Source organism: Cucumis sativus, chromosome 5, assembly GCF_000004075.3.
Source record: "Cucumis sativus cultivar 9930 chromosome 5, Cucumber_9930_V3, whole genome shotgun sequence".
Lineage (NCBI taxonomy): Eukaryota > Viridiplantae > Streptophyta > Magnoliopsida > Cucurbitales > Cucurbitaceae > Cucumis > Cucumis sativus.
The window spans coordinates 7708011-7720581 of record NC_026659.2 but is presented as its reverse complement, the minus strand read 5'-3'; the positions used below and the strand labels follow the sequence as shown (position 1 = coordinate 7720581).

Sequence of the window (12571 nt, the reverse complement as noted above, 5' to 3'; positions counted from 1 at the left end):
GAGGTTATAAACTAATTTTAATATGGTTAAAAAACACTTTGTCCTTAATTGAAGTTGGTAAAAGTTTGTTTTGTTTAAATTTTTGGACCCTAACCTTCCATAGTAGAAAACAACTGAATTTCCATACTTCATTTTTTAACAATTTAATCCCTTAATTACATAAAACCTCTCTCAAAGTTAAGTGTAAGGTTCATTATATAACATTAATCATTATATTTTAATAATATTTTTCATAACAAGAATAAAATGGTTATAAAACACTAAATTATTACTAAATTCAAGGGCTTAACTGTTAACGAATGAGTTTATCAACTTGAATTAGACAAAAATGGTTACTCTCATAAAATTAAAATATAGAAACATAGTGAATTGAAACACTGTTGATATTTATCATAATTACAGAGTATAAGGTCTAATATAGAACAAAGTCCAAAACTACTGAACCAAAATGGTATTTAATCCATTTGAGTATTTTACATCCTTATCCTTACAAATTGAAAAGTCCGTAAACATCAAATGAAAATAAAATAACCTCTGCTTTTATAAAAGTACCATCTCCTATATATAACATGTGTATAACCTAGTTGCCATTAGTGATGTTACATCTATTTAATACTGCACAAACTAACACTTTTGATAGCTCTATTGCTTTGTGCACCAATGAGGCGTTAACAAAATGTTACATCTATATAAGGTTACGACCATAATGAATGAGAAGCGAGCACTGAGAATATGAATCTGGACTTTGGGTTATAGTCAGTAACAAAATCTCTAACCAAGAAGAATTGCTGATAATATCTCCCCCATGGTCTTCTCAGATGACTCCCTCTCGTTATCCATCTCTATACCCGACTCCAGAACTGCAGCATCAAGGACTAACTTCCGTTTTGCTATCTCATAGACATTTTCATCCACCGTTCCCTTCGTCACCAACCTGCAAAAGACTCAAATATATGAAGTTGAACATCTACTATCGAAATGCCAAGTGATAGTGTTATACGATATATTGAATAAATCAAATTTACATAATAACTTATTATGTTGGTGAATAAATAGATACCAGAATACTAATAAAGGAAAAATACAAATATGAAAAATATTAAAGAGGAATAAATCCAATAAACCCTAATTTCCTTTAGAATGGAGAACTCGAGTTTGTGAACAAAAACTACTGATCAACTTAGCAGATCTGGGATAGAACCAAAAACCCACAAAGACCAAAAACAAGAACTTCTAAGCTACAAACACAAACCCACAAAGAGCGGAACCAAGAACTTTTGGGATAGAAACATAGTGTACTGTGTATTTTTTTGAGAATATAATGATCTTAGTGTATATATAGGCAACTAAGAAACCCTAATCTAGGGAATGTAAAATTACAGTAAAGGATGACTATACATAATTATAATATAAACATATATTATAACACACTCCCTCGAGTTGAAGCAAATATGTCAAGTGATAGCTTATTCTTGCTCCATTTACTGCTTTAGTAAGGATATCGTCCAATTGTTCTCCATCTTCACATATCCCATGGATATCAACCCTTCTATTTTGTTGGAAAGTTGGGAATAAAATGACAATCCACTTCAAAATGTTTAATTCGTTCATGAAATATTGGTTTGGATGCAATGTGAAGAGTAGTTTGATTATTACACCATAGTTACCTGGCACATTAACACTGAAGCCGATCTCAAATAAAAGTTGTATCCACACTTTCACCCAATTGTTTTTTAGCTCCATATTCAGACTCAACACTCGAACGTGAAACTACATTTTATTTCTTACTTTTCCACAACACCAAGTTTCCTCCAACTGAAACACACTATCCAGAGGTCGATCTCCAATCCTCTATAGATCCAACCCAATCAGCATCTGAAAAACATTTAACCCTTGTATGACCATGATCTTTATATAAAATCTCACGTCCAAGTGCAGCTTTTAGATAACATAGGATTTGTTCTAATGCAACGCAATGATCCACAATCGATGGAGACATAAATTGATTCACTATACCCACAAAATAAACATATCAGGTCGTGACACTTTTAAATAATTCAACTTTCCAACGAATTTTCTATATCTCTCAAGAACTTTAAACAATTCTCCTTGCTTAACAAGTTACAAATTTGGTATCATTAGAATACTACATGCTTTGACTCCTAATTTACCTGCCCAGACAACAAATCAAATATATATTTTCGTTAGGACAGAAATACCTTTCTTGCTTCTCATTACTTCAATACTCAAGAAATACTTCAATCGCCTCAAATCTTTGGTATGAAATTGGCCATGGAAGAAAATCTTGAGAGATGATATACTTGACATATCATTTCCCATGATAACGATATCATCAACAAATACAACAAGCAAAGTTACACCATTGTCAAATCATCAGTAGAATACAGAACGATCAAACATACTTTTCTTCATACCAAAACATTTGAGTGCTTGATTAAACTTTTCAAACCATGCACGAGGACTTTGTTTCAGTCCATACATAGACTTCAGAAGGCAACACACCTTTTCACTCTCTTTAAGCAACAAACCTAGGTGGTTGCTCCATATAAACTTCTCCCTGAATATCACCATTAAGAAAAGAATTCTTAATGTCGAGTTGATGTGAAAGCAACTTTGAGCAGCCGCCATGGAAAGAAATAGTCGAATGGAAATTAACTTGCCAACAGGAAAATGTATCAAAATAATCAATCCCTTAGACTTGGAGATGACTTCTAGCAACAAGACCAACTTTCAACCAAGCCATTGTTTATACAAGGTTGACCTTTATAGCAAACACTCATTTACACCCAATAGATATCTTTCCCACTAGATGCAAAACCAGATCCCAAGTACCATTATCATTTAGATTAGTCATCTCCTCGATCATTGCACTATGTGACCCAAAATAAGATAAAGCGTCATGAACAGAGTTAAGGATGGAGGTCGAATCAACGAATGTAATAAAGGAATATGTGGGTGAAGATTGTTATGATATATATTTATAATATATGTCCTTTATCATAATTATACATATTGGGAAGGGTTTATTTGTTCTCTCTCTCTATATATATATGTAACTTTTCTCTAACTCTATATGAATAAGAAATATACTCTCTGAATTCTAGATTACAAAGACAACTGGGTATATGAAACAAACGAAGAAATAAGGTAAGCACAGTGCATTTACCTCTACAAAGGGTAACGGGAAGATCATCACTTGGTCCTAGATCAGATAGCAAAGAAGTTAGTGGTGTAGGACATGGGTCTGAAAGCTGTTGTGGAAGGTGCCTGGAGTAGATTCAAAAAACAGGTGGGCCAGAAAGAAGAGAATCAAAGGAAGGTGTAGGAGAGGGATGATGTAGGAGAAGTATCTAACAAATAAAAAGATCACCACTCTCTCCCTTACTCGAAATCAACAACGGTTGACAAAAGGGCAAAGTTTCAAAAAATTGAACATCAAGAGATACAAGATACCTGTTTAAAGTGGGACAAAAACAACAATTACTCTTTTGAACATGCAAATAGTCTAAGAATATTAATTTCAAAGACTTTAGGTCTAATTCAGTACAATGAGGACGAACACCTTGAGCAAAACAGACACAACCAAAGATCTTAAGGACTATAGAAACAAAGATTTGGTACGAAAGAGGACACGATGAGGAATCTCACCACTGAGGATAGAGGAAAAATTCGATTAATCAGGAAGTAAGCAGTGAAAACAGCATTAGCTCAAAAGAGCTTCGAAACATGCATCTAAACAGAGAAGGCTCAAGTTGTTTCAAGTAAGTGCCTGTTCCTTCTTTCTATAACTCCATTTTGGGATGGATTGTCTACACAAGAGATTGCCAAATGATGCTATGATCACGTAAGAGCCAAGTACATGAGAGAAATATTCATTTGTGCGAGGATTTGACAAGACATTAAATTGAGTTCATATTTCAACATGAAAAACACAAAAATGAGACAACTCTAAACAACTTTTCATTAAATATAGCCAAGTTACATGAGTGTAATCATCAACCACAGTAACAAAATAACAAAAACTTGTTTGAGACACAAACTGGACAAAACCCCATATATTGAAATGAATTAACTCAAAAGGAGCACAAACTCGTTTAGAGACTCTAAGTCTAGAACTAAGACGATGAAATTTAGCAAATTGACACAAGTCACAAGTCAAATATGACAAGGAATAGAATTCTTGACAAAATTTCTTCAACATGAACAAAGATGGATGCCCCAAACGACAATAAGCTTCAAACGGGAATGTAACTCCAAAGCAAGCTACAAATATTTGTTGGTAAAAAATGTAAAGGCCCCCGTTTGTGTCCTCTACCAATAATCTTCTTCGTCATACAATCCTGAAACAAGTAATAACTAGGAAAAAAACGAGAAAACAATTAAGATCACGGGTAAGCTGGCTAATAGAAATTAAGTTAAAGGACAACCGAGGCAAATGCAATACATGGGGCAAAGAAATGGATGGGATGAGAAATGGAGGGCGTTCTATTTTTCGTTCGGAGGACATTCCTTGCCTCTTAGAGGATGACCACATGATTTCCAACATTGTTATTTAGTGTCCCACTGTTTCTTGCAATGCTCATAGATCGGGAACCAGTTTCTCATTGTGCTTCTCCTTGTCATGAATAAAGAATCTCCCACTGAAGGCAACAAAATCAATGGCAAGAGTGGTGAGAATGTTCATGGCGCTCATACGATCCTCCTCAAGGCAGACTTCAGAACAAACCTCCATTAAGGAGGAAATAGGTCTCCGACCTAGTATACAACTATGAACTACATCAAACTTCAAGTTGAGACCAGCAAGGAAGTCATATACTCTGTCAACCTCTTCAAGTCCCTAGTGTTGTATGCCATGACTGGGACAGTTCCAAACAATCTCTTTAAAGATCCATCAGGAAATAAGAGACTTTATTAAAGTAAAATGTTACATCCATAGTCCCATGCTTGCATGCATGGACTTGCTTTTGCCGTGTGTAGAGGCAAGAGGTATTTTGGCGTTTCAAATAGAGCTTTTGAGGTGCCCCATATATCCTTGGCCGTTGTAACATACAATAAGGGTTTGCCAATCTGTGGCTCCATAGTGTTGATCAACATGGCCTGAATAAGAGAATCCTCCCATTTCCAGTAGCGTTCCTAGGGATCTCCTGGTAGAGGACATGATATCTCTCTCGTTAAAAAGACAAATTTGTAGCAGCCTCCATGATCATTTTAACAAATGGGGACCACAAGAAATAGTTTTGGGCCTTTGGCCATTCAACTTCTCCCATGTAAAGACTTCTTAAATTGTACCACCGAATTAAACACATAAGTAGAGAACAAAATGGGGAACAAAGTTACTGGATTCTCATAATACATCAGTAAGGTTGTATGAAGACCACGACTGGAAGTATTAGTAAGAGCCCCTAACATTGCCTTAAATGTTGTGATTTACTGTTGAAGCTTGTTTAGTTGTTGTCGGGTGGTAACCTGATAGAAATCCTGCACATGAGGTTTGGACTAAGTCGAGGATTCACCAACCTCAAAAGTTGACTGGACAAGACTAACAAACCGCAACTGAGGTAGGGTTGGGTGCAGCTGCGGCTAAGCAAGACTGTTCCATGGCGTGAAGATAGGAAGTGATGGTGCGTGGACAACTGATGGTTGTGGTTGGTAAAGGGCTGTGAAAGCAATTGAAGGCATGTGCGATTGAAGGGTTGCTTCGATAGCCGTTATCTGAAGACGATAGAACAGATCGTCCGTGGCGGTGGCGTTGATCTCGACAACAACAGTGAGGTTCTCCTCTGTTTGGGTTTTATCGATATTGGTGTCTAGGATTTCGTCGTTATTCCGCTCTAATACCATATTAAAAATAACGACAAAGAACAACACACAAACTTACATGGAAACCCTAGTATAGGGAAAAAAAACCCACAGTAGGGGGTTGTTATCATTTTTCTTATTCAACAAATGATACAAGAGGGGAAACTCAATAGATGACAAGAGCCTAATTAAAAAGAAAAGAATAATTCTAACTACCATTGACCTTTCAACATACAACAAACCCACTAATTCTAACAATACCAAATGCACAAACCAGCCAAAGAACGCAAATCATCACGAAACCAACCGACGAAAAAAAAAAATGGAACTCCCACGCACTTACACGTACCGGCGCATGGAGACATAACAATTTCCATCTGACAGGATGTGATCCTCACACATGACTGTTTCCAACAAACAACGAACTCAGACTCAGGTGAACAGCAGCGACGCTCAGTGGGTGGTGTAGACAAACAGCCACTCAAACTTTATGAGCCAAACTTAAACCCTAACCCTAACCTTGTGTGAAGGTAGTCGTGAAACAAATGAACAGGTATTCAAAACCCTAAACGGGCTTTGATACCATGTACTCTCCACTTTTGGAGAATATAATTGTCTTATTATTTAATCAAGTTGAAGATACATATAAATATACGTAACTAAGGAACCTTAATCTAGAGAATGTAAAATTTCAATAAAGGACAACTATACATAATTTTAATATAAACACATTACAACTCATAAATCCTAATATAGAACAAGAACTTCTGAACAGGAACAAAGATTCTCATTGAGAGATCTATAACAAACCCCATGAACAACTCATTTGAAAACGAAACAAAAACAGGAAATAGAACATAACAATTGGGCTAACTGAACCAAACTGCTAAACCAACCAAAATTGGACCAGACCGGGGAACCAAGACTGAACCAAATTGAACCAATCGAGCTATTAAACCACACCAAACTGGTTGAGAAAAGCATGAATTTTCCATCGATAAGGACTTTAACGGAAACCAAATCTGGACATAGTTGTACGACCACAAAGAGAATGAACCCACAAAATCACATGACCTACAAAGGCGTAAACTCAACATGACAGATCTGGAGCAAACTGAACAGCAAATTGGAAAAACCCATGGAGACAGATCTGGACGGCATGAATGGATCTAAGTAATGGTGAGCAGATGTAAAAACGGACAGCAAATGGTTCAAGGATGAACCAAAGATGGAAAACAACACTGGACCAGAGTGCTGGTTTAAACGGAACGACGAGTTGGGCAAAAGGGTTGGCATTCGAGAGCGGCAAATCTACATGTGGGTCTACCTCCATCGATTACATTTGTCGATTACCTCCGTCGATTGCTAGTCAAGACGACAGAGGTAGAGGTCGAACAAGGCTAGTGGCGGCAACGGCAGCTAAATTTCAATAAAATAAATCCTAGAGCTCTGTTACCATGATAATTGTATATAATATATTGAATAAATCAATGTTACATAATAATCTATTGCATTGGTGAATAAATACAGACAAAAATACTAATAAAGGTAAAATACAAATATGGAAAATATTAAATAAGAATAAATCCAATAAGCCATAATTTCCTTTAACACCGAGAATCCAAATTTTGTACCAATGAAAAGTAAACCAGAATTTGATGGAAAGGTGTAGGGAATACCTGTATATAGTGACAGGTTTGGTTTGGCCAATTCGATGACAACGATCTTCTGCTTGGCGGTCAATCTGTGGATTGAAATCCATGTCGTGAATGACAACAGTGTCGGCCCCAGTTAAGTTCAACCCCTGTCCCCCTGCTCTAGTAGAAAGCAAGCATGCAAATATAGACGTGTCATTATTGAAAGTGTCAACTATCGTCTGTCTTTCTGCTACCTGCGTACTGTCATAAAGAAAGAACTCAAAAAAAAGTCCATTATGATTTGATCATAGATACATAATATTTTTCATAAAATCCAAGGTCCCTATAACTAAGCAAAGAACAGTACTCCATAAAAAGTACAAATGATAAAGTCCTAAATTTTAAACTAAAATAATTGGAATGTTATATGTTATAATGTTATAATGTTATAATGCATATTTCTGGAATGTAATTGAGGCAGAAGTTTCACTGCATGTTTCTATAATTGCTTCTCAGGGAAACAGCTATTTATATATATATAATATATATATAACAATCACGACTTCTTTAATATGCTCTGCCTTGGGGCTTTTCTACAAGGAACACTGCATAATTCATAAATAAAAGAAAATGTTGATAAGGGTGGTTGACTCTGTTTCTTTGGATATTTCTTACATATATATATATAAAGGTGATTGATGTAATTGAAATTCGAAAATAAATCAAATGTTTTTATACAAGGGCAAGCACGTAATTTTATGTATGATTATTTTATAGGAGTAATATATTATCTCCAAATGCAATATGAGCCTTGAAGCACTTGAAGAGTTAAGGATGGAGTTGATAAACAAATTTTCCTACCTCACAATTTTAGACTGAAACATAGAAATGGTAGAGGTAAGTTCATTTACTCCTTTCTGTTACAACTACGGAAGGTCAACCAAGATATATACAGCTGGAACAATACCTTCCATCTAGTCGTCTATAAGTAAACCCAATCACATCCAATGTCCATTCTAGGATGTCAAGCATTGAAGTCCATTGACTGAAAATAAGAACTCGATGTCCATCTCGCTTCAGTGAAGGAAGTAGTTGTGCTAATTCCTGTATTTCGACAAAAGTAAATCGGTTCAAGAAAAAAGTTCAGAAGAAATTTAACAAAGCACAAAATTTAAAGCCAAATAAATCATTCATCAGGGATGGCAAATCGATACCCGACACTTCGCCGAAAGTAGCACTTCGTTATCTGATAGAACTCCCTTTCTGTCAGTAATGCCATAAGAAAGTAATAACTGCAAATAGAAGAATGGAAAACAGATCACAACAAAAGAGAAACGTAATGCTCAACCATTGGTGTCCACTTGGAAGGGACGAATGGAAAGAACCATTAAGTTCCATGATTAAAAGAAACTTGAACAGTGAAATAATTGCAAAGTAAAGAAAAATGGTTATCAAATGCAATGGCATCGTAAAGTGAAATACTTGATGGTCCAAACAGATATGTCAACTGTAACATTTCTTGCAAACTAGTAAAACAAAACAAAAAAATGCATTGTGGCTGAGTTAAATGATGAACATCTTCTGAACTAACTCATAACTACTTCTAAAATACAAGATCTCTAAATAGAAGACAAATAATGAAGAAAAACACAACTAATAAAAAACACAAGCCTAAACGAAGAAAACTGATGTAGGCATTTCAGAAATTATGTTGTAACTTGTAATACCAATTATTAAAGCTAGAACGGTGGAACCTACTTTAGAAAGATTTGTTCTTAGTTTTTACCGTCTGCCTAGGGCATCAACTTACTGTAGTGGTTCAACCATTGACTCACTTTATCTTCACCCTTTGCGATCTCTGCAAATTTTAGGATTACTATTTTCCTTCTCTTGTTTGTTCTTTTGGCTTGTTTCAGCTGGTTTTGTTTCTTTTGTTTCCTTTTTGGAAGAAGTTGTATTCATATTGTTTGTTTTTGCCTTTTGTAGCTTTGATTATTTATGGAAAATTGCATCAAATGACAAAAATTAAAAAAAAAGCAGCCCATGGCACCTTTTTCTTTTTGCATATTGCAAATATGACAAATATGGCAAATAATTAGATGTATCGAACGGCTATCAGACGACTATCAAAGGGCTATCCGCTTTTAAATTTGCTACTTTTGCAATTTAGAAAATGTACATGAACCCTATTATCATAAATTTTTTTGTTATTTTTGCAAACACCCCAATCACTTATTGAACCTTGAGCCTTGGCCTTTTTTCATTATTTTAACGAAATAGCCCGTTTCGGTTCCAAAAGAAAATAAAGGTATGGACCATCGTAGTAATGTTCCAAGTAAAATTCGTATTTTGGTTAGACCAAACTTAAAACGAAACAAAAAAAATACTGCTTGACAATATTAAGTGTAATTAAGCAGGCTATAGTCCAATACAATATACCATGCATAATGTATCCACGAAAGAGAAAGAAAGCAGCAAATAACATGTCAATTCAGTCATCATAACAAATTACAAGTAGAAAATAAGATGTGAATTTAGACAGTTGATATCTAAAATCAAACTAGATAAAAGTAATTATGGATAATAAAATAAGTACCCGGTGAATGGAAAAATCATTATAACTTTTAAGTTCCTCAGCTACCCTTTCCACGGTACACTCGAATCCAAATGCACCTAAAGGGTGTAACTTTTTAGCAAAACGGGTAACATCCTCGTCTTTGTAAATGCGCCGTACTAGTAAAGGATGATTAGCAATCTGAAACAAGAAATAGAAGACAAAGGAAAAGTTGCAGAAATATAAATAAAAAATTGAATAGATTAAAAATTTAAACATTAAAAGATTATACTGGGTGTACTGATCGTGACAACCAATAGACCATATAAACAGTAACGTGTAATTAAAGAAGCAAAGAAGTTTCACTTCCAATTGAGACAGAGATTCTAATCAGTAGCGTTTAACCTATTTCATTATATACAAAAAGATGTAATTTGTCAAAGCTCAAGGTTTGCAGTCCTCAAATCCACCCCTTCTTATTTCGTTATTTACCATAAACAAACTTTCAAATCCCAAGGACAAATTGATTATTTTAAAAATAAATAAATTTTTATAAAAAAATAAGTTGAAATGATGAACCGATGACAAATAAATGTCTTAATTTTCGGTTAAAGCAACAAAACTCACATTTATTATTGTAAACGGTAACGAAATTACAAGATAAACCAAGTGTTTGAAGTACTTGGACCCTCTTAATCTTGAAAAATATTCTGGTTCATACTCCAATCCCCCCCCCCCCCCCCCCCCAATTTCTATTGTAACCAAATTCCATAACCAACTCCCCTAGGTAATTACTAATATACCTTTAATATCCCTCTAATACCTCCTATAAGTTTGGTCCATCTAGCTTTTAATTAGGTTGCTATTTTATGGTTCTGAAAAACATTCTTATGATCAGCCAGCCAAAATAGATTTCATTATCGGAGTTATTATGGTCCATCTAGCTTTTTCACTTTCCTTGCTTTCCAGAAATGCAATGTATGAGTTCCTTCACCTCTTTATCCATAAGAGTGAGACCTACTTTTGACTGATAGATGGCCATCATCAACAAAACAATCTTTCCATCGATTATCACTTCCACTAGCCTTTTTTCTGCCGATCATAAACAACAATATGTGATGCACTCAAACCAGAGTTTAGACCAACATCATAAGATGAAAAATACGCTCATTCGCTTAATTTAAACATCCACCCATATGCAGCCCATTTATCAGTCAAGAACCCTCCAGTCAGCTGTCTCTTTAAACCAAGACGATGCCACAACCAATGACTTAGGACACCAGATCCTTAGGCAATTCCAAGGGTACTTTGAGAGGAGTGACGGCTTCATCAAATAAGGCAGTGAGATCTACTCCCCTTCAATTTCTGCATTACACTTGTGATCAAAACCGTTGAGGAAACCCAAAGGCTCCTCACTGCTGACACTAAAAGGTGAATCCAAGGCCTCAGTGGGAAGCTTTTCAGAGGAATTGGCAGCAAGACAAGGAGAGCCTCGCATCAAATTTATTTTAGAGTTAGAGTTGGGAAGTTTCGAATAATTGAATTGCTTGGTAGGAGAAACTGAGTTTACTGACCTGAGGAGGCTATTAGATGTCTGAATTTTGGAGTTGCATGCCTCCAAAAGGTATTCTGAAATAGATGGCTCAGCACAGTGAATCCGAGAAGGGGTTGAAAGTTGAACTTTGAGAGGACATCCATCATTAAACTCAGATTTTAATAAGTCAGTCCATAAGTTGTTGAAGGATGTTTGCTTGAGGATTTTTGGAGCTTGAAAAAATTTGCTACCTTTTGCTGATTTAGGCCTTTTGCAGAATCCAGAAACTGAAGGGAGTGGAGATGTGTTGGCCGGAATTGGAGAGAGCCGTTGGGTGGAAGGGTAAAAGTTTTCTAATTACTTTGGAGAATATATCATAATTATTCATGATGGTAATTTAAGAGGCTTTATCATTTTTTCTCTCTTAATAAATCTTCAGCAACCGAATTAAAATTACTCTTAATAGTAATTAAGTGGGCCTTTTTTTCTTTACTCCTCCCACTTGATAGATCTTCATCTACTGGAGTTTTAAAAACAGAATCAATAGATGTGGGCCCCATTGGCATTTTGCAACAGCTGTTTATCTTGGGTTCGACAACATTCAAAAAGGGGGCCTGTTCAGATGCCCACGCAATTAATTCAGTATCAACTTGATTGTCGGCCTTTGTCTTCTTCTCCAGCGCCGGTGGGATGGTTGGGAAAAACTACAGAATTTCAAAAGGATTTCTACCCCTAGGGAGAGCTGCAAAAAATAACTTTGGAACATTCAATACTGATGGAGAGGATGAAAGAACAAAACCTTCATCTAACAAAACATCTCTAATTCTCAAACGATCAATGGAATTTTTAAAATCATCTAACAAAATAGGAATTTTGAAAGGTCTAGGAGGATTTAGAAATTCAAAGTCACCAAATTGTAGATAAATATTTCCCCTCTTTAGATCTGTAATTTCAATCATTGATCGGCACAAAACCACATGAGTTCTTCTTTACCTAAATCCAAGCTTCACTACAATTTGTTAAATT

The 12571-nt window shown here is 35.5% G+C and overlaps 1 protein-coding gene across 2 annotated transcripts in view; it reads right to left on the bottom strand.

Annotated features, from left to right (window-relative positions):
• Positions 1-362: 362 nt before the first annotated feature.
• The window catches only part of LOC101219716 (protein CHROMATIN REMODELING 19), a 31636-nt gene continuing 19427 nt past the window's right edge, over positions 363-12571 (bottom strand). The window contains exons 8-13 of one of the 2 annotated variants that reach the window (XR_004216656.1): positions 10054-10212; positions 8672-8749; positions 8425-8561; positions 7500-7718; positions 1668-1875; positions 799-934 (exon numbers count right to left, since the gene is read on the bottom strand). Coding sequence is in view for 1 of the 2 variants with exons in the window: in XM_004140351.3 (XP_004140399.1) it covers positions 772-934; positions 7500-7718; positions 8425-8561; positions 8672-8749; positions 10054-10212 (756 nt within the window). In the remaining variant the exon portion in view is untranslated. Of the gene's footprint in view, positions 935-1667; positions 1876-7499; positions 7719-8424; positions 8562-8671; positions 8750-10053; positions 10213-12571 lie in introns of both variants that reach the window. The other variant, XM_004140351.3, reaches the window with a different exon arrangement.